Source organism: Balaenoptera physalus (assembly GCF_965194825.1).
Source record: "Balaenoptera physalus genome assembly, chromosome: 19".
NCBI lineage: Eukaryota > Metazoa > Chordata > Mammalia > Artiodactyla > Balaenopteridae > Balaenoptera > Balaenoptera physalus.
Genome location: NC_138900.1, coordinates 63,985,783 through 64,008,084, shown reverse-complemented (window position 1 = coordinate 64,008,084; position 22,302 = coordinate 63,985,783). Strand labels below are relative to the sequence as shown.

General features: G+C 52.1%; 1 protein-coding gene and 1 long non-coding RNA gene across 5 annotated transcripts; one reads left to right on the top strand and one right to left on the bottom strand.

Moving 5' to 3' along the window:
- The first annotated feature begins 394 nt into the window (after positions 1–394).
- LOC309649211 lies at positions 395–2,171 on the top strand. The gene is made up of 2 exons (XR_014256987.1): positions 395–875; positions 1,062–2,171. It is a non-coding gene; the product is annotated as an uncharacterized lncRNA (long non-coding RNA).
- Positions 2,172–6,291: 4,120 nt separating this feature from the next.
- Positions 6,292–19,052, bottom strand: KLHL36 (kelch like family member 36). 4 transcript variants are annotated; one of them, XM_082438940.1, is made up of 6 exons: positions 18,918–19,025; positions 17,638–17,781; positions 16,357–16,435; positions 10,805–11,878; positions 9,097–9,254; positions 6,292–7,014 (listed from the first exon to the last, which is right to left on the bottom strand). In XM_082438940.1, the coding sequence occupies exons 3-6, from the start codon at positions 16,417–16,419 to the stop codon at positions 6,459–6,461; spliced, it is 1,851 nt and encodes a 616-aa protein (XP_082295066.1). In that variant the 5' UTR covers positions 16,420–16,435; positions 17,638–17,781; positions 18,918–19,025; the 3' UTR covers positions 6,292–6,458. The 4 variants fall into 4 exon arrangements, with proteins under 4 accessions (XP_082295066.1, XP_082295065.1, XP_082295068.1 ...); XM_082438939.1 differs by lacking the exon at positions 17,638–17,781 and having other exon boundaries at positions 18,918–19,052; XM_082438942.1 differs by lacking the exons at positions 17,638–17,781; positions 18,918–19,025 and adding an exon at positions 13,374–13,489 and having other exon boundaries at positions 16,357–16,418.
- Positions 19,053–22,302: the final 3,250 nt, after the last annotated feature.

Sequence of the window (22,302 nt, the reverse complement as noted above, 5' to 3'; positions counted from 1 at the left end):
GCGGGCGCCTCTGGGATCCGACACAGACCCTCTGCCCTCCTCTGATTCCACTACAGGGTGGGCCCCGCTGGCCTCAAGCTGACAGCATTCCCCCCTCCGTCACACACGGCGCTTCTTTCTGCGCCAAGTCCTCCCAGACACTGAGCAGCCAGCTCGGTGAGCGGAGCCGCCCCGGAGCGGAGGTTGTTAGGGCCTCAGGGAGATCCCGTCCCCCTTCCTTGGGCAGAGGACGTGTGGGAACACACGGGCTCCTGTGGGATTTTCCAATTCATTGATACCCACCCGCCCCCCACTTCCTGCCGAGAGATGCCATCTCTGTCGCCCCGCCACCTCCAATCTGGGGGGCCTTTGCGATGCCCTCAAGGAGCAGGATGGGAGACTCTGGGCCGAGAGAGAGAGAGAGAGAGAGAGAGAGAGAGAGAGAGAGAGAGAGAGAGAGAGAGAGAGAGAGAGGGAGGGAGGGAGGGAGGGAGGGAGGGAGAGAGAGAGAGAGAGAGAGAGAGAGAGAGAGAGACCAGTGGGATGGGGCAGGGGCAGGGGGAGCAGAGCAGGGGGAAAGGAAGGAGGGGGAGGGGCAGTGAGCCTCCAGGAGCCGCCACCTGGCCGGGACTGTGTGATACCCAGGTGAGAGCGGCTCACCTGAGCCCAGGCAGCCCTCAGATTTGTCAGCCAAAATAACTGATGCTGTGGCTTTAAGCCACGGCATGTGGGTGAGCCTCACTACTCAGCCGTAGATAAAGCACCTGATTAGCAGCTTTTCCTCCTTCCTGGTCTCGCTGGGCTTCCTGGGAACGTGAGGCCCAGCTCCAAGTCCTCACCTAAGGCTCTCTGTTCAAGAGGACCCAAACCAAGACGAATGCGGACCTGCTGGGGAGGTGAGGTACTTCCACTTGGGTAAGATAATTAGCTCGAGCTCCGGGTGCTTCATCCGGAAAAGGGGAGGAGTATCGTTTCTAACCTAAGATTCTTCTGGAAATGAAAGAATCCAGGCGAATTTAGCATCTGGTAGCCGGTGTCCCATTTGGGGCAGCTCACTGGCTCAGAGGCAAAGTTGAATCCAGTTTCCAGGTGTGATATGCACGGCAGGTACTTCCCACCATCCTCCCAAAGCTGAACTGCCTTACGCTGGGGGAAGAAACGCCCGACCGTGACTGGGCTTGTCTGCTTGCTGGTGGCCGTGCAGGGGAGCCATCGTCCTCTTCTTGGGCCCTAAGGGCAGTAAAGGGACTCTGTTCCTATAGAAATGTTATTGTATCTTTCTGATAAACATAACCCATCCCTTGTCTGTTTTTCTTTTCTTATCATATTACCCCAACTGACACAAATTTAAGCAAATAGTTTTAGTTCCGGTCACAGGACTTGGGGCTGCAATCAAGGATGGGAATGAAATTCCTGGTAAAATACAGTAATTAGAAGCACAGTGAGAGCAGAATCGAAACGTCCCAGCCTGCGGAGACACTGAAAGGCAGTTCTGGTTAATTTCCAAATTATATGTGGGCTCAACATGCAAAGGGTTCTTTTTCATTTAGGCAGAGAAAATAGGACTGAAGATTATTACAATAACCACACAAGACTAGGGATATAATTATACAATAAGCCAGACCCTAGCAGGCAAATCATGTTTAATGTGTTTTGAGAAGTGAATATTCTTTATGGAATTAAAAACAGAGGGGGGAAAAAATCAACGTGCAGAAAATTAATTAAAGAAGAGGTAAGACACAGAAAAGCTTTGGGTATCATACGACTACAAATACAAAAGCAACAAATTAGAAAAAGAGCACACACGTAATTACAGAGTTCGGTAACATGAGTAGCCAGAACATACCCAATGAATTATCAATACTTAATCATCAAAGATCTTACTCATTTTGCAAGGGGGCTGGTAGTGATGATGGATTTCAGTTGATCCAAAGGACTATTTCTTCCATCGCAAGCAAACCTGTAAGGACGGCTCAAGTAACTCTGAAAAGTGGAGCTCCTTTTCTCAAAGAACACTGACACGGGAGGGTTCTTCTCCTCCGACCCCCCTCTACCACCAAAATTTGTACATTCATTCAACTCTTTTAACTAAGGCAACCAAAAGACAATTTCTGGAGACCCCCAAACACCCTGCGAAGCCACAAATTCTACCCATGTAAAAAGGGAAAAAAGAAAAAAAAAAAAGAAAGAAATGAACGACCTCCAAAACTAAGGGCAGTCACTCTGCAAAGTGCAGGATGGTTCGCTGTGACAGATTTTGTGGATTTCATGTTAAAATGTCTCTTTAAAAGGAGGCGTGGACGGGAGTGAATCAAGACCCAGCCACGCCCTGGGTTGAGGAACGACCTGTATTGGACAGGTGATATATATGGGTCAGCCCTCAGGTATCTTTTCAACTCTGCACACTCTGCTGAGGTAGGACCTTTGGAAGAAATGCACAACATCTCAGGGCGTTAGAGTGTCCTCATCATAAAGCACTGCCCTTCTGCTCAGTTGGGGGGCCCAAGATAGTCACACTCCCGGGCCACGTGTGCCCTTACACAATTCAAGAGTTTGTATCAGATCGCAGCCACGGAGGAGAGTCACAGCCACAGGAGGTGGGCGAGACCCTGGCGCTGACCCGGGGACGCCTGCTGTGTAGCGAAAGCTCGAGGGGTGGGGGGAGGTGGAAAACCCCCGCAGGCAACTACAAAAGGTTATTAGCAAATGGTATCAAAAAGTATCAAAACATTTCAAAAAACTTTAAAAAACTGCCAGGCTTGGCGGACACACAGGGCAGGCTCGCTAAGCACCCGGGAGGGCTGCCCTACATTTCAGAGGTTTATCCTGGAGATGGGGACTCCGCCCCTTTCCCTCTGAAGATGCTCAGAATCTCCACGGAGACAGCAAGGACGTCCACGCCACATGGCTGGAACTGCCCCTCCAGGTTTGGGACCAGTGGTCTGAGATTCTAGCCAAAAGTTCTGAGAGCCAAAAGCTAAGTGAGATGCTGGCAGAGCCACATGCCACGGAGGACCAGGGTAAGAGGAGGGGGTCTACAAGGGGGTTGGGGTGGCAGGGTGCTGTCCTTTCCCTTCCCCCACGGCTGCAAATCACCCAAAGGTCACTCCTGGCTTAGGGGCCAGGCACTTTGAGCCACAGGTGAACTCACCTGAACTCAGAGTGGGACCTGGGAGGGACTCCACTTCCCTTTGGCATTTGGGTTCCCATCCCAAATTGAACACCCTTTAGGGCTGGCTTCTGGGGTTCCTATCATTCAGGTCGACTTATCATTCAGGGTCAAGAGGAGGGGCATTCAGAATATAAATACACACATGAGGTTTTCTGCTCAGATCAAGATCTAGAAGGAGTCCTACCTGGTACTCTAGATTTCTAAAGCAGCAGGATGTTAAAGATACGAATTGAGCCATACACACAAGCAAGGTGCTAAGATAATCTCTGTGTATTTTAAACAGCAGAAAGACCACTGTAAGTTACAAGGATTCTTCAGCTTTTCTACTCTGCTTAAGCAAACAGGGTTCCAACTTGGGTGAGGATCAAACTCAAAACCTACCATTAATATGAAGTTAAAACTCTAGTTCTTTAAAAGAAAAAAATCAAAACCTGAATAAAAGCCCACCAGGCTCATTTCGAAAGATCAAAGTAAGATGATCCAAGCATTGTCAAAGTTCTAGCAGAACAGCTCGGAGCGTTGAGTTTGACAACATAATGGCAAAAGCTGCTGCTTCTGTCTCAACATGGCAGCCAGGAGAACCCAAGCTTTCATCACCATGGTTTGAAATCACACTATCGTGATTTTGCAGTTCTAATGGCCACCTGCACAAGTACATCCGCAAGCTCTGCCCACCTGGGTTATAAACCATTGTCTTCTGATCTTAGCTGCACTGCACAGCACGGTGATTTCCATCTTAAAACCACAGACAGCAGAGACCTGCCACAGTCCCACCACTTTGCTCTCCCTCATCCAGGCAGGCGCTGCTCACGGGTCACAACGCTCTGCTCCACGGACCCCAGCGAGCTCAAAAACCTTTCTTAGCGCAGTGGAGCCACTGCCAATTATCTGAAGTTGGTCTCCAAAAGGAAACTTCCTCATCAACCCTACCTTTAAAGGAACACTCACCGCCTCAATCATATTAGATTCTAAGGCGTGTAAATCACAAACATCCTTCACAATGGCAAGGGAGAGATCATCACAGAATAGTAGGGGCAGGGCATGGTATGTTAACCCGCAAGGCACAAGAAAATCAGAATAGAGGCCAGCACTGCACCCTTATCCTGGGACACGTCCTGGAAGTCAAAAATACAACAGCTGGCTTAGGCTAAAAATTCGTGCCTGTCCGCTTCCCAAGGTCAAAGCCTTCCCCGCTCCCCAAAGCACGCATGGTCTTTCCATGTGCTCAGCCCAGCCTGCCCCTGCATTCTGACTGAACGACCACCTCTTTCCTCATGACCTGGGCGGAGGTGGGGAGAACAGACCACAGGTTCTGTGCCTTCTAAAGGGTCTTCATATAATGAAACCTTTCCTGGAACAGGAAGGAGGTAAGCTTATCCCAAAGTTGGCAGTAGTTCTGCAAAACATGTTTCGAGGAGGGCTGGACGAGGTTTGAGACAAAAGAAGGGTTTCGGGCTCAATGAAGTTTGGAAATGCTGGGTTGATGGAGGGTTAGCAGTTAATGCAGGACTCCTCAGAGCCTTTAATACACCTAAATGTTGTTTTAAAGAGCTCCAAGAAGATGACAGTTTTTTGGTTTGACCGTTTGTATGCCTTGCAGAACCTCTCAAGAGTTTGGAAGCCTTTAGCGACTTCCATAGGCAAGGAACCAGCTAAATATGCAGACAGGTCCCCCGTCTCACGAGAGGGGGCAATCGAGGGGGCAATCGTTTGGGTACCGAAGCTTTCAACTCCCAAGTGGCTCTCAGCTCTCCTGGTTACTAGAGAAAGAGGCCAATCAAAATCACAGTAAACCTTCGAAAGGAAAGGAAGTGTAGTAAAGAGACAAAAAAGGAAAAGACAAAAGAAGTTAACTGAGATTCTTATTCTAATAGCAGTGTTAACGATTATTCTTTAAGTGTTCTCGTCTCTGCAGTCAGATCTCTGCCACAGTATAGATCACTAAGGCCTCCCTTGGCTCGTGATTAAAACCCACCCCATGCCCATCGTCCTGGTGTGACACAGCGGCTTGGGCACGAGTCTCAAATTCTCCTTAAACGGCACACGCTACTGTTGCGAGTTCCGGTAACTGCAGGAACCAGGCCGGGCCGGTCACGCATCTCATAAGGAGGTGCGGAATCCACTATCACAGCTTATATAGACTGAGAGAGCTTAACCCCTGGGAGGAGACCTGGCCATTATTTCATCTGTCACTTAATGAAGGCGGAAACAGCTCATAACTTGTTAAAGAAATTTGCCCCCAGCACAGAACTACTCGGCAGCGGACGGCCAGGACCAGGATCTGGCACTGGAGTCGAGGGAGATGCTCGGACAACCTTCCCTTGTCGGGGATCCACGGGCCCTCACTCACTCGTGTGGGAGCTTCCTGTGGCTTCTCAGAGCTGGAGTCACAGAAAACAATGGCACATTCTGCGGGCTCCCTTTTTCTTTCCTGAGTGATAAATGGAGATCTGTGGGGCTCAGTACATCAGTAATCTGAGAAACAGCGGGTTCCAGAAAAAAGAAACAGTAAAAAGACGAGAGCACAAATCACAGAATAAGGTGCCCTTTTTTACCTTTCTTCCTTGATTATCTATACCCTTTTAGAGTTCGGGAAGATGACCAACCAGGAGAAACGGGTTATTTAGAAGCAGCAGTCACCTGAGCAAGAAATCCCGGCGGGGAGCCCTCCCTGCTGGGAAGTCCCACGGCTCGCCTGACTGCCGGCGAGCTGGTGACTCCCGGTCACGTGGGCATCCTCTATGGGTCTCTGTGCCCCACCTGTAAAAATGCCCTTGCCAGCGATTTCCGAACGTGGCCGACGCTCAGTCATTCCAGGGACCGGCTAAAGGAGTTTCTAGGCTCCGCTACACCACTCCTGGTAGTTGCAGACTCGATTAATTCTGAAGCAGGGCTCAGGAACCTGTTTTCTTCAAAGCTCAGCCAGGTTTGGGGAGGCGTGGACTAGGGAATCTGCAACGTCCCACCGCAGCCCTTCGTTTCGCTAGGAAAATTTCTGCATCACCCCTGCCCTGGCTGCTCTCTGGGGGACGGTCGGGGGGGTCACCCATGGGGGTTCGCAACGTGGGAGCAGCCCTGGCACAGACACAGGGGTCGCTCCTGCCTGGGCCCCGCTTTAATTATTCAAGCAAGATAATATGTCAAGTCAGACAGAATATTTAATCGGTTACTGTGATATCATAGAAATACCAAGAATCATAAAAGTAAAAAAAGCTGCTAAGTCATTGCTAATGGTTCCGGGATTCTACCGAGTGGCTGCTGGTCTCCTGACGCGCCGCAGGCGGCGGCGGCGGTGGCGGCGGCGGGGTCACTGGCCGCGGTCCTGGGGCCTCTTGCCCTTGCCCTTCTTCTTCTTGTCCTCCAGCCGCGGCTTCAGGGCACACACGCAGGCGGACACGCCGGCGATGGCCTTGGGCAGGTCGGTGCCCTTGCTCCACTTGTCCTGCTCGCGGTCGTACACCTGCACCGTCTTGGAGAAGGCCGTGTTCTCCCAGCTGTAGCCGCCCAGGATGTAGATGCGGCCCTCCCACACGGCCACCCCCGACTCGCTGTTGGCGTGCAGCAGCGGTGCCACGCGGGTCCACTGGTTGCACTGCGGGCTGTAGGCCTCCACGCCCAGCACGTCGAAGCGCTCCATGGACTCGAGGCTGTCGTCGCTGCCACCGATGGAGTAGATGCTGTCCCCCAGGCTGCACATGCTGTGCCAGCCGCGCGCCGTGGTCATGGGCCGTCGTTCTTCCCACACGTCTGTCCGGTGGTCGTAGCACAGCAGGTTCTTGCGGTAGGGGCCGATCTGGTAGTCGTGGCCCCCCGAGATGTACACGAAGTCTTTGTAGATGGTGCCCGCGTGGCCGTACGTGAACCTGTGGAGAGACAGATGGATGGACGGACCGACAGAGACAGAGGGGGAGCTCAGTGCTGCACGGGCTGGGCCTCTGTGAGCCGGGGACCCGGTCTTCTCCTCGGCAAAATGGGGACAAGCTGCCCTCTGAGGGGGTGGTGAGGATGGGAGGGGGTGACAGACGGAGAAGGGCAGGTGACACACGGGCAGCTCTGCAGCTAGACCGGCCTGGGCCAGAATCCCAGCTCTGCCCTCTCTCTGCCCACCTGAGAAGTGGTCATCACAAGACTGCATCTGTCTCGTTATGGCTAGAAACGCTACGCTACTGAGGCGCACGTGTGGCCCTGGTCCCATCACACACCAAGCAGGGCCTGCAACAAAGTGCAGCTCCAATTACACGACAGTCTGGAAAAGTCAGCCCTAAAGGGACAGTAAATGTCAGTGGCTGCCAGCGGTTCAGGGGAAGCAGGGAGGGGTGAAAAGATGGCGCTCGAGGGATTCTTCGGGCACTGGGACTATTCTGTACGACACTGTAATCGTGGATACACATCATCATACACGTGTCAAAACCCGCAGAACGCACAACCCAGACAGGGAGCCTAATGTAAACTAGAGAGCTTAGTTAATGCTAATGTATCGACTCTGGTGCATTAGCTGGAAATAATGTACCAGTTACTGCAACGGGGGAAGCTGGGTGCGCTTGGGAACCTCCGTACTTTCTGCTCAATTTTCTCTACACCTGAAATCGCTCTAAAAAATGAGATCTATATAAAGACAAAAAAGAAAATACCAACAGCAAAAAAAGTGCACACAAAGGTGGAATAAAAAGGGAATGGCGTCACGACATTCAGGACGGTGATTCCTTAGCTGGAGGCGGGAAGCAAGTGGATGGGAGAAGAGCACACGGGGCAAATGGGTCCCAGGCAGGTGGGCTACCGTTCAACGTCTTCGGCTCTTGGGCTGGGCTGTGGGTTCGTGGAGGTCTCATTATACAAGTCAGTCAGTGAGTGAAAAAAGGTATGAGTAAACAAAGGGAACAAATGTGGGGCGTGCACGCCCTAATGACGGCAGCATCCTGGATTATGTTTATTCCAACTCTGGACATGGACGGTCCACTTAGAAAAAAATAACGATACGGCTGTTGTCGCGCTTAAGGTAGACAAACCACCCCGGCTGGCCTACAGAAAGTGACAGTGGCAGATATTCTTATGTAATTAAGCCTCACTTCTCCATCTGTAAAGTGGGATGGCACACAAGACCTGAACCCGGGAGAACACAGGTCTTGGTTTGCCTAGGACAGGGTCAGGATTTATACGGTCGACCTCTCCGTTCACGGTCATTCGGGTTTGGGTAATCAATTACGTGGGTTATTACCCAGCCCACTGGATCACTGTGGATATCAAGGGACTCATCACATCAAGCACATGGCCCAGGCTGGCACGTGGTGATCAACAGCTACTATCATGATCGTCCAATCATCTTATCCACAGGTGTCCAGGTGCTACTTCATCGGCTTCTTGGAACCTTTACCTGAAGGTGGTAGTTACTGTGGGGTTGGGGGTAGGGGCAGGAACTGGAGGAGCCGTGCAGCTTCTGCTACAGGGAGCTGCTCAAATAAATGGCAGGCACCTCTGCTAAGCCTGTGACGTTAACAAATGCAGGGAATGGACACCCTGACAGGGTGGTACTGACATCACATCCCCTTTACAGATGAGGAAAATGAGAGAGTGTGGGGTGAAGACACTTGCTGGAGTCAGATGGAGGGTAGAGAACCCTCACCCTCTGTACTCCTCCTGCCCAAAGTCAGAGGGATTTTTAGTAAACCTCTCACTCTCTGAACTCAGCACTCATTTCCCCGAAACTCAGGAAGTGAAGAGATTCAGAAACAGAGGGATGTTTGTCTCAGTGGCAGAGCTGACACTTGCACTCCGACGGCCCAGAACAGGCACCCTGACAACCATGCCCTCTGCTCCCCACGCTGTTATTTACAAGCCAGGAGATTCTTCCTGGAATGGGAAGGCCAAAATATCCAGAAAGGGAGGTGGGCTCAACTGTAACCCCAAAGCCTCCACGTCTGTAGGGTCTGCCACAAAACCCCAATCACCTTGGCAAGCCAGCCACATAGGACCAGGAGTCCGTCTTGGGACTGTAGGTCTCTACTGACGAGAGAGCTCCATTCTCATTCCGGCCGCCGACGGCCACCAGCATGTCTTCGATGGAGGCCAAGTAGAAATCCACGCGGCGCTGGTTCATGGAGGCCACCTGCGGAGGCGAGACACCTGTACCTTCCCTTCCCCAAACTCGGGTCAGCGTCAACATCCAGCACCGCATCCCCAAACACGCTCCATGGAAGGCACAGCCCCGGAAGGTGAGGTGGTGGCCACATGAGCCTGGGGAAGGGAGCCAAACTTGAAGAACGGGAGGCTCTGTAGGCGGGATTTCTCAGAGCCCCCAGGACCCTCGAGACCTCGTGAATCCCCAAGAGGTGGATGGAGAATTCACTCCCCCAAACCTGTCTGGCCACGTGGCCGACCCCGTGGACTGGAATTCCGCAGCACACACAGGTCAGAACTGCTGATGTAGGGCTTTCCTGAAATAAAAGTTCATCTTTCCCCTCACCCCCCCACAATCAGATATTTTAAAAATTAATGCTGATTGTCGTTCGTGTTGATGAGCAGAAAGTGGTGCTCCACAGAAAATTAGCAATGGAAGGCCCAAATTTCTTTTTTTTTCTTTCTTTTTTAAATCATCCAAGCAGAACACACGAATGAACACGGTCCCGCAGGAGACCATGTCAGGCTGCCACCGCTATGAAGGTTTGGAGGACGGGCTTCAAAGCTGGAAGCCTCCGTCTAGTGCAAGTGCAAGACTTACACCTTGGTTTTAGAGTTTTGAGAATAAAATCAAAAGGTCATCCAAGTGCCTTCTGAGCCTTGAGCTCAGAAAAGCACCGAGTTAAGTAAGAAGACTGAGGTCTGAGTATAAAGATTGAGACAGACTTTCACGGGTGGCCATCTGGTTCTTGGGAGGAAAGGAGCACATGTGCCAATCAACATGAGCTACAACCACCGACCCTGGAAGGTCAGCATCCCCCCACCCGTTTCCAGAGGGAGAAGCTGAAATTTGGAGCGGGCAAGGAACCGGTCTGAAACCCCTAGCTACGATTTAGCCAAGTTGGGGTGCGAACCTGGGTCTGACGTCAAGACCCAGGCCTGTCCTGGAATCAGCTGCCACACCTGCCAAAGGGCCACGACTCCTACCAGGTGTGAGCCTTCGTGGCCTCCTGGGCCAGCTCCAAACCTGTCCCAAAGAGGAGCTCGGCGGAGACTCCGAGACACGGGGAGGTTGTCAGAACTATGGGTCAATCTTCCAGACCGGTGTCATCCAATATGGTAGCCACTAGCCTCCTGTGGCCATTTATACTCAGATGTAAATTAGTGAAAATGAAATAAAACGGAAAACTCAGTTCTTCAGTCCCACGGGCCACATTGCAAGCGCTCAACTGCCACACGTGGCTGGTGGCTACCGTATCGGATGGTGCAGATGAAGAACGGTTCTGTCGGTGAAGGAAGTTCTACTGCACGGCGATGTTCTGGACACTGACCGTCCCTGTAGAAGGCGGCCGGTCAGCCCTCACCGCCCCCAGCCGGGGGCGGGGGGGAATGATGTGGCTTGTCACTTTATCGTCACACCTCGTTCAGAAGCAGGGTGGTGGTCAAGGCCCGAGAGAAGGGGGTGGGGGGCAGTCAAGGCTAAGGTTAAGGAGATCAAAAGTCCTCAAGAGTAAAGAAATAATCTGGCTTTAATCTCACCTTGATCCACTGTTTACAGCGGGGGTCATACCTATAAAGAAGATTGGAGGCCGCATCCCCTCCGTTGTCCCGCGAGAAGCTGCCGCCAGCGATGAAGATGAACCCCCCCAGCACGGCGACGCAGTGGTGGCTCCGCCGGGCCGGCAGGGGCGTCTCCTTGACCCACTGCTCGCTCTGGGCGTCCAGGTAGCAGGTGTCGTCGCTGAGCTCCAGACACCGCTCGGAGACCTCGCCGCCCACAAACAGCAGGCACGCCTGGGTGGTGCGGAGGGCCGTGCGCTTGGTCTGCATGACCGGCTGGGCCGCCAGGCTGTTGTGGTAGCGCACAGCCTCCTCGATGAAGCCCTCGCAGTTGGCCTCGCGGGGCAGCAGTGAGCACACGGCCGGCTTCACGCGGTGCAGCAGGTCGTTCTTGGGGATGAGCGGGAAGTGGATGTTCTCCAGCACCTGGTAGGCGTGGGCCTCGCGCTCGGGCTGCTGCGTCAGCCACTGCAGGGCGGCCTGCAGCAGGTCGTGCTCGCACTCCCGCTGCACCTCGCTGCTGCCCAGGTAGGCGCACAGCTTCTGCAGGGAGACGTTCTGCAGGAAGTCGGGCGTGAAGGACAGCGTGCCGAAGCGGCCGAGGATGAAGCCGTCGATGAAGGCGTCCAGCCGCCTGAGGCTGTAGATGGAGGCCAGCTCCTGCAGGTACAGGTAGTTTTCCTCGCTCACCTCCTGCTCCAGGTACTCGCAGCAGAAGTCCACCGCCGTCCAGATCTGCAGCAGGTGGGCCGTCTCCAGGACGTAGTCGATGTTGCCACCGTCCAGCACCAGCTCCCCGCCATACAGGAAGTCCACCACGGCCTTGAGCCCGATGTAGGAGGCGCCGATCAGCTCCACCTCCTTCTGGAAGGCCTCGCGCATGCCGAGGGTGAACATGGAGTTGAAGTAGTCGCTGCACACGGCCAGCAGGTTGCGGTGGGCTGGCACGCGCTGCTCGTCGGCCACCAGGACCACGTCGCAGAAGAGGCCGCACAGGCGCTGCTCGTTCAGCCGCTGCAGCACTGTGCTTGAGTGCTCGGCCCAGCGGTACACCTGCGGTGGCGGTGGAGAGCGCGTGTCAGGAGGGGAGGGGGCCGCCGACCCGCCCCCACACCGCAGGGGCCCAGCTAGCGCTATGCGACCGGCACTGACATACAGTGGAATGAGAGAGAACAGGAAACAAGGTGTCAGAGCACCTCGCAGAAAATCAGGGTGTTTCCCTGTACGTGTGCATATGTATTTGTACATTTCCTTTCTTCCCTTCTTTACAAATAAAAATTTTAACTCAATCTTTCATTTTCCCTTTGTTTCGTTTTCCCTCTCTCCTCCTTTTTTGTAAACAGAATTCCCCAAAGTTTCCTTCCTTCCCTCCTTCCCTGTCTCTCTCTCCTTCTTAGTGTGTGTGGGTCACGGCACATAGGTTCGAAAACGCTGTCCTATCGGGAGGGTGACGTTGCCTGGGGTGTAGCCTCTCAAGTCGGACAGAAGCTGGTGGAACCCCAGCTCCACTGCTCTGCAGCTGTGTGATCTGGGTGGGTCACGAGCAGCCTCTGAGCCTCGGCTCCTGGTCTCACCCAGGTTTGGTGCGGGGCAGGGGTCATGAGACAGAACATGGCACAGAGCTGGCCTGAGGAGAGCGGGAGCAAAGTCAGCTGCCGTGACCGTCAGTTCCCACGGGGTCGCGGTGCCGACAGTTATGCTACAGAGACCAGTCCGGGGAGGTAGAGGGTCCCAGAGACTCCGCAATATATCCAGACTAACGTGCTCTGGGGAATCTTACTTTCAGAAACACGGCTTCAACAGTCATTGCCAGAAAACGTATGTAAATTGCAGGAACGCTGTCTCTTCCCGGGAGCTGCATGTGCCGCAGGCCGCACTGTGCACTCGCCTGCACTCTCTCATTTGAGCGTCACAGGAACCCTCCAACGGAACGTCAGTTATAACCCCCTTATTCCAGATGAGGAAAAGGGAGGTTCAGGGAGACTAAGAAACATGCCCGAAGTCCCACAGGGACTGAAGGGCAGGGCTGGCATTTGAACCTAGGTCTGATGCCAGAGCCCAAACCTTTAATCACCATGCTACACTGGAATTAACGAATCAGTTAATATGAATAGTTAATAGGAATTAATTCAATAAATTCAGGTTGGTGGACATTGCTTGACTGTTATCTGCCTACCCTGGGCTTTTGAGGATACAAAGAAAAATCAGACCCAGACAATGGTTTCTAAACCCTGGAAGAACTAATTAGGATGTTTCACACTGCTTTATTTATTCCCTATAAAAACAACAAGAAAATTCAACATATGGCAAAACAGACCATTCAGAAATATCAACCAGGTAGCAGGGCAATTCAGGGACGATTGGGGAAAGGGGTGGGGCGGGCGTTAAGCCCGAGGGGAAGTGGTGGTGGAAAGGAAGACACGTGGGCGAGGGCTCAGCAGGTGTGAGCAGCTGGGTGACCGGTGCACAGGTCCTTCTGGGTTACTTCTCAACATGTGTCCTACGGCAGGGGGGTGGTTTTTTCTTCCCTTCCAAATCTGCTCCTTACCGCCTCCGATGCACTAGTAATTGGGGTACTTTATTTCCCGTGGTTCTTCCCCATCCGGCCAATTCCCACATCAATCGCTCTGTCTCTGCAACAGTCTCGGGCAATGTCCTCACATTCTGAGGGTACCAAATAGACGCTCCCTAAAGCTTCCTTCCCTTCCAAGTTTACAGAGCCAGGCTCTCCTACCTTACATTACAGGATGGTTTCTTGTAGGTCCATACACAGATATCTCCGTCTATTCTGGTTATTCAGAGAGAGAGCCAGGCTGGCCTGGTCTGGGCATCAACACATATTGGCTTGGGGCCCCTCTTGGGTGCGGACTGAAGGAAGGAAATGAAAAAGGCACTACAGCGGAAAGCTACCGAGTAATAGTGAAGGCTAGTGTCCTAGAGAAGCAAGTGAGGGGCATCAGGTGGGCTGACAGCCCACCCCGGGCTCCTGGTTGTTTCCAAGCTGGTGAGGGTGCTGGAATTACCCCGCTTAAACAGGGGCACACGCCCCCAGGCTACGGTGTGAAAAGGGAAACAGCCCTGGGGAGGGGCAGGGACTGGGGAGAGCCCCAGACGACAGCTACCAGGGGAGCCACCTGCTGCAGTGAGCCAGGGCAGGGGAGACGGCGGCCACTGTTTCTACCGCTGGGTCTCCAGGCTAAGTAGGCACGTTTAATTCTTTACCTGGGTCTTGACTACAGCCTGTTTCTGGTTATTTAGTACAGCAGCAGAGACCAGAACTAAAAACAGACCAACGTGACTTCCCAACATTAAACTGGCATCAGTAACTGAGTTGCAACATTTCACATAATTTAGAAACTCCGACCTGCAACATTCTCCAGTGGTATTAACCCTGTTCATTCCTTTGTTTCTTACTTTAACACCGTAATCAGGTGAAGAAACTCAGCATCTAACACTGGGCAGAAAGCAGCAGGTATGGGGTATCTTATATTAAAAAAGAACTCGGGGAACTCCCTGGCGGTCCAGTGGTTAGGACTCCGTGATTCTACTACACGGGGCACGGGTTCGATCCCCGGTCGGGGAGCTAAGATCCTGCAAGCTGCGCGTCATGGCCAAATATATAAATTAATTAAATTAAATAAATAAATAAATAATTGAAAAGTAAAAAAGAATTCGGCATCAAAATGGATCAACACATTTTAGAGCAGATAAATGAACAGTGGCAGCTACACAATGGAAGACTCCACTGCTCTGAGAAGGGCACGATCTACCACCACATGCAGCAATCAGGGTGAACCTCAAAAGCAGGGTGACAAGAGTAAGGAGCCAGGCACCCAGGGGACCCACCCCTGACCCCATTTATATAAGTTCAAGGGCAGGCAAAACCACAGGGCTGGAAGCTGGGCGAGTGGCCGTCTTGATTGTAGGGGCTGGAGGGGTTTGGTAATGTTCTTTAACTGGGTGTGTTGAATGTCTAGAAAATCAAGGGTACATTATGATTTGGGCACTTTTTAAATATAAAGAGTTAGGAACATAAATACAACGAACCAAGGGATAGAGAAGCCTACTCCTAAAAGCTTCAATTCAGAGACAGACAAGCTCAGAATCTGGCTTGAAGGGACAAAGATTTCTAGCGCTGTAGAACTTAGAAAGCTACGCTGTCTCTGCAGCCAAGCTCCCAGACAAAGCCCCTTTGAGTCAGCAGCAAGACCCTTCTGGGGTTTCGCAGCAGATAAAGCCGGGCTTTGGCAAGAGCCTTCTCAGTCAACTCAAATGGAAATAGGAGAGCATTTCTCAGGAGGACCAACCTCCCCTGAAAATTACACCCCGTTTTTCTTCTTTACACATCTGTCGAACCTCGTTCCCCCTTCTTCTCCTCTTATCTATAGGCTGCTCCCAACTCCCTTTATCTAAAACGGTATTTCTTCATCTTTTTTCCAGTCTGCTTTTAAGATATTTTTTTCCTAATAGCTCGCCATGTCATTTTAACACATAATATATATTCTATATATCTGTGCGTGTATTATATGTATAGCTTTCTACTTTAAAATAGTAAAATTCTTTCTAGACCCCCAAGAACCCATTTCATCTCCTTGTGAACAATATCAGCCCCATGGAGAAGGCACAATCTAAGGTAAACATGACATTTAATCTTCAAAAAAGGACACTTTTAAAGAATTCCCTGGCGGTCCAGCGGTTAGCACTCCGCACTTTCACTGCCGAGGGCCAGGGTTCAATGCCTGGTCGGGGAACTAAGATCCCACAAGCTGCGGTGCGGCCGAAAAAATAAATAAAAAATAAAAACTAAAGAAAGAAAAGGGTGTTATTAATATTCATAAAGAGACAGGTGTAAATTGGGACTGTCTCGCCAACTGGTCCCCCAAACCTTATCTACAGCAGCTGTAGGGAAAGGGGCCGCTCCAAGTCACCTGAGGGTTTGCTAAAGGTACAGATTTGCAGGTCCTGCTCTGAGATTTTAATTTAGCAGGTCTGCGGTGGGGCTGGGCATATGCACTTCTCATGAGACACCTGCCCCCTCCCCGTCTCCCAGGGTGAGTCTGATGTAGTCAGTGCGCCACAGGTAGGTAGCCCCACCGTGGGGAACCCACCCTCACTGGCTCCTAGGGTCTCAGAAAGTCACGACCGGGGAAGACTCTGGGCCCTTAACATCCAGGTATACAAAGTGTTGTCCCCACTACAAGGTTGGGGGCTGGCTTCTCCATGGACACAGTCTTGGAGTTTTTGAGCCCCAAGTGGAAACAGAAATCCCATGGCATCCACCGTGTCCTGTAGATGCCAGGTGTGGGATAAACAAGTCAAGTTGTGTTTCTAACATCCCTCACACCCCCCAACCCCTGCTCTGATTTTATGATTTTTCCACTCCTTGACTGTGCCACCTCTAGTCATTGTTAAGGAGATTAACACCAACACCAAGAACAGAAAATCAGTCTGTGCAATAAGAATGAGCTCATTAGAAAAATCTCACGCTTCTTTGGCAATTTGCACAGGTGGTGAGCGACCCATTCACAGACCTTTGAGGATTCGCTGATCTTGTACGGCCGAGACACTCGCGTCTGCCGGCTTCCCTCCATCATAAACAAGATCGCAGCCCTACGACAAGAACAGGACTTCTGAGCGTGTAGTAATAACTCGAGGTCATTCATGAATCGCAGGCTCTGCTGGCAGGTATCAGTGACAGCAAGAGCGAAACAGTCACGTGGAGGGAAGAGGGAGAAAAAACTGTACTACAAAGAACTCCCTTACTCTGAGAGCTGAAAAAATCAGAGGGTTAGAATCAGATAGAACATTTAATAAGTGTCCCTTTTTCACCTAAAATCCGACAACATCATGTCTTTTAGCCCACCTCCTACAAGTACCTACCTTTGGATGCTTGAGCTGAATTAGGCCTTTTCGAGAGATCAAGATTATAATGACAACAGTTATCATTTCAGAACCCAGACTATGACCCTGGAACCAAGCTGACATGTGCTATCTCATTAAACTCCCACAACTATTTGGCCGGGCTGATGTCACTTAACCCATTTTATCGATGAGGATATTGAGCTCAAGGTCACAAAGCTAGTGAATGGCTGGGAATCAAACCTGAGTCTGTCCAGCTTCAAAACTGGACAGACATGGGCCCTTCCCTGGGATGCCTGGTTGAATGTGGCCTAATCTTTAAGAATCTCATACTTTTAAAATTTCATGAAGTTAAGGATATGATGCAGTGACGACTACGAAGTGTAAAATACGTTCTAGACACAGGCACTGTCTTAAGTGTTTTCTGTGTCTCACTGATTTAACCCCCACAACAAGCCCACCAGGCCAGCACTATTATTATCCTCAGTTTATAAAGGAAGAAGCTGATGGCAGTGAGGGGAAGTAACTTGCCCAGCGTCACACACAGGAAGAAGCAGACCTAAGGAGGCTTTCCTGCTCTCAATCCCTGGGCTATTTCACTTGACCGTTAAAAAAATGCCCACAGGCAGGAAACCTCTGCAGGGGGAGCCCATGCCCCAGCTGGAACATGCAGGATAAACTTGAACAAGCAAGTTAACTTCTGTAGACTTCATGGTTGAATCCATGGACCGGGCTGGTGTATCAGGGGATGTTAAGGTTTCTTCCAGCTTTGAAAAGTCAAGCAACCCACTAACAGCACAGAGCCGGGCTTTGGGGGACCTCGGAGGATGGGGGGCACACAGAGGAAGGATTAAGCTAGGAATATGGGCACAAGTCACATACTGGGACTGAGGGTTTAAGGAGGAATTCTTCCCCCTGCTAGCAGAGTTGAAAAGAGTCAATTTGTTACCTACTGAACACACAGCCTTTGCTAATAAAGAACAATGTGACAAGGAGTCAGCTCTGTGTCAAGATAATCAGGGACACATAGAGGGGGCTCCAGCGCTCCCACGTTGGGTGGGGGGACGAATCCAGGCACCGGCCAGCCTGCCAGCTCCCTGGGGAGAAGGAAGGGACAACTAGATTTCTCTCGACAAACCAGCAACTTTGTGACAAAGACCAGCTGTCCCCACCCCTGTCCTTTCTGTCTGCTCCTAGGATGCTGGGGGGCTCAGAGAGGGAAGAGGACACCAGCATCCGTCCTAACGCTCACCCCTGACTTCCTTGCTTCACCTTCACCCTCTGAGACAGGTGCCACCATCGTTTCTGACACCGAGGCTCAGGTGGCCGTGCGGCCCCGCCCAAGGTCACACAGCAGACAGTCTGCACCACCGCAGGCAGCCAGCCAGGGCTCAGGTCTGCCTTCAGTGCTAAGAGCTTTCTTTTCTAGGCCAAGATTTCTAGAGAGAGTATCCCCTTGTGGAGGCTCCCTTTTGTCTGCGGGCAAGTGGCTTGGGGCTCACTGCTACAGGAGTGTGGGTATCAGCTGCCTCCTGTGCTTTCTGCAAGCAGGTGAGGGGTCAAGGCCACACGCAGGGACGGTGGCGATCCCCAGTGAGGCGTAAAAGGTCTTTTAGTAAACACGGGAACCGAGGCCGCGTCCGGACGGGAGGGTCCCTGGGAGCCTCCTCTCCCGGCTCCTTCCCCGGGTTTCGACCCTAAACGTGCCCGATCGCAGCGCTCGGGGAAACAGCGTCGTGGAGGCGGACGCGGACGCCCGCCGGCACCCACCCGTCCCGGGTCTCGCCGGCAGGGTCTCCGGGAACGCCGCTGTCGCTCGCTCGGACCCAGCACCCCCTGGCGGAACCGCCGGCACAACGGCCGCCCGGGCGGGCTCGAGCCGGCTGAGAGGAGGCGGAGCTGGATTGCGCCCGGGGCTGGCGCCCGCGGCGGGACGCGAGGACAGTCACTCACCTGGGCCGCGCGGGCCGGCCGCACAGGCCGCACCTGTCTCACCTGCGGGGGCGGCGGCCCCCTCTCCACCCCCCACCCCGGCCCCGCGGCGGCCCCTCCGCTCGCCCCCGGCCCCGCGATCCTCCCCCCACCCCCGAGCACAAAGAGATCCCGGGGGCGGAACCGGGTCGCAGCTCGCGGGGCCGAAGACCCTCCCGAGGCAGGCCCGCCCCCCGCCCCGGCCCCCGGACGGCGCGCGGCTCTCGGCCCGGGCAGGAAGGGGGCGCGCGCGGAGGCCCACCTGGGAGGGCGCGCTACGGGCGCGACGCGGGGATCCCGAGCGGCGGGGCCGGGCGGGCGGGGCGGCGGGGCCCGGGCGGCGGAGCCCGTTGAACGGCCGGGTGCGCGGCCATGGCTCTGCCAGGAAGTGCGAGGCCGAGGGCGGAGGCGCGCGCGGCCAATGGCGGCGGCCGGGAGGGGGTGGGCTCTGGCGGCGCGGGGGCGGGGCCTGCCCCAGGCGGGCGGGGCCTGCGCGGGGGGCGCGGGGAGCGCGGTGTCCTCGCCCCGCTGTCCCCCTGGCCGCCGGACTCGCTTGCGGCCCAGGCGGGCCACTCACAGTGAGGCACCGCGAAATGCCTACTGGGTGTCGCCCGCCGTCTTAGGCGCGGGGACACGGCGTGGAGGGACAGGCATGGTCCTGGGCCTGGGGGGACCGGAGTGCTGGGAGGGGCCATCGCGGTGGCACCTTCGCACCTTCACCTCCTTCCAGCCTTAGCTCGGTCGGCCTCTGCATTCACCCTACGGTGAGGCCTTCGCTGACCCCGTGATTAAAGTCACCATCCCTCTCTCCTCACCCCGTTTCCAGCTTTCCGCTTCACTTAGCTTTTACCACCGTCTAATCTTCTAAATCATTTCCTTGTTCATTTGACTTATTGTCTCTCTCCCCCACTAGAAACCCTCCAGGGCAGGGTTTACTGTCGGTTTTATTCCTGGCTGGGCCCCCAGGGCTGGCACCTAGTAGCCGCTCAATAAATTTTCGAGGAATGAATGAGTTTAACCATCACGGATCTATCCTTGTCAAACTGATGCTACAGCCTGGATAAACCTTGAAAACATTATGCTGAGTGAAAGAAGTCAGACACAGAAGGACACATATTGTATGAGTCCATTTATATGAAGTGTCCAGAACTGGCAAGTCCATAGAGACAGAAAGATTAGTGGTTACCCAGGGCTAACCAGTTGGGGGGAAATGGAGTGAGTGGCTGTTAAGAGATTTTTGAGGGGGGAGAGTGATAAAAATGTTCTGAAATTAGGTGGTATTGATGATTGCGCAACTCTGAATATACAAAAAAACCATTGAAATGTACAATTCAAAAGGGTGAATATGGGATTTCCCTGGCGGTCCAGTGGTTAGGACATGGCGTTTTCACTGCTGTGGCCTGGGTTCAATCCCTGGTCAAGGAACTAAGATCCTACAAGCCGCGCGGCGCCGCCAGAAACAAAAAAAATATATGGTATGAGTTGTATCTCAGTAAAGCTGTTGTGCTCGCTTCGACAGCACATATACTAAAATTGGAACGATACGGAAAATATTAGCATGGCCCCTGCGCAAGGATGACACGCAAATTCGTAAAGCGTTCCATGTTTTTGTATAGCTGATTCACTTTGTTATAAAGCAGAAACTAACACACCATTGTAGAGCAATTATACTCCAATAAAGATGTTAAAAAAATAAATAAAGCTGTTACAAAAACAAAACCAAACAAAAAAATTTCTCTCTGTCCCTGTTTTTCTATTCCCTGCCTTCTCTGGGAAGGATTGAGAGCGTCTTTTTTTTTTTTAAATAAAGAATGCTCTCTTCGTGGTACAGGGAGGTACCTTTTCCTTTCTTTTTTTTTTTTTAAATAAATTTATTTATTTTTGGCTGCATTGGATATTTGTTGCTGCGCGTGGGCTTTCTTCAGTTGCGGCGAGCGGGGGCTACTCTTCTTTGCGGTGCACGGGCTTCTCACTCTGGTGGCTTCTCTTGTTGTGGAGCATGGGCTCTAGGCGCACAGGCTTCAGTAGTTGTGGCACGCGGGCTCAGTAGTTGTGGCTCGCGGGCTCCAGAGCGCAGGCTTAGTAATTGTGGCGCACGGGCTTAGTTGCTCTGCGGCATGTGGGTTCTTCCCAGACCAGGGCTCGAACCCATGTCCCCTGCATTGGCAGGGGGATTCTTAACCACTGCGCCACCAGGGAAGCCCTCAGGTATCTCTTTAAAGCCTTACTTGCCCATCTTTGACCCCTCCTTGACCCCTTCCCACCCCAACAAAGCTAATCTCACATCTTGTTCTAAGTCTGTATCTTGACATGCAGATCTCCACTATTACATGAATTCATGTACTTCTTCATTCATTAACTCACTCAGCAGACTTTTAGGGAATTCCTACTATGTGCCAGGCACTGTGGTAGTTGCCAGGGATAGAAAGAAGATAGTTTCAAGGATTTTAGGGAGGGAGACAAACAAATAAATGAGCAATTACTGTATCCGGGTCAGTCCTGTGTTAGGGATATATTCAGAGTGCTATGGGTGGGATGTATTCTTTTTTATAGCTATACTTAAAGATTCTATATAGAAAGATATGGATAAGGACAGGTAGATATAGATAAAGGTATATATGGATCTCTCTACGCATACATGGATCTATCTATCTATCTAGAGAGATTTAGCTATAGATTTTTTTATTGTATTGTATTGTATTTATTTATTTATTTTGGCTGTGCCACATGGCATGCGGGATCTTAGTTCCCTGACCAGGGATCTAAGAACGCATGCTCCCTGCCATGGAAGCGTGGAGTCCTAACCACTGGACCGCCAGGGAAGTCCCTAGATATTTTAGCAGCCTATAACTTGGCATGGATGTCTGTCTTCCTGGTGATGGGTTCTATATGAATGAGAAGATGTACAAACTGAAGGGAGTGCCTGTAGTAAGGGCCTGGGACATGCTCAGGAATCCCCATGTGACACTGACCTGAAAAACGTGCAGGCTTGGCTAAGGTGACTTTGTCCTGTTTTCCCTATCACCACCTGGAGAACCATCCTTTCACTTTTTTTCCCTTTACGTCTCATTTTCTCTCAAATTAGAAAAGTCACGCATGTTTAAGTTAATTTGGAAAATACAGAAAAGTCCGAAAGGAAAAATAAACCACTCACTCCTGCACTGTCCAAAAATAATTATTAATACTGTTGTCTCTCCATATTTTCCCCTTATGTAGTTTTTCACAATAATATCACCACTACCACCACAACCCCTGTACAGCTCACATGTGCTACACGTTGCTCTGAGCTCCCTGTACATATTCACTCATCTAATCTCCTGGACTCTTTGAGGGAGGTACTGTTTACTTTCTCTGTTTACAGAAGGGGAAACTGAGGCCTGGAAAAGTTAACTCTGTGCCCAAGGTCACAGAGCTCATAAGGAGCAGAGCCGGGCTTGGAACCTAGGCAGTCCTGTGTATGTTTGTTCCCATGCCAGAGACAACCTGGCTTAGAAAAGATGAGTTTTTCCCAATATTCAAATTTCAATGATCAGACCTGTTTTGGTTCTGAATTTGGTCAGAACTGGGCACCGCAGTCTGCAGGCCTAACCTTGCCTTCTGCACCATCCTGCCTTTGTGCCATGATAAAAGTGGCCTCACTTTTATGG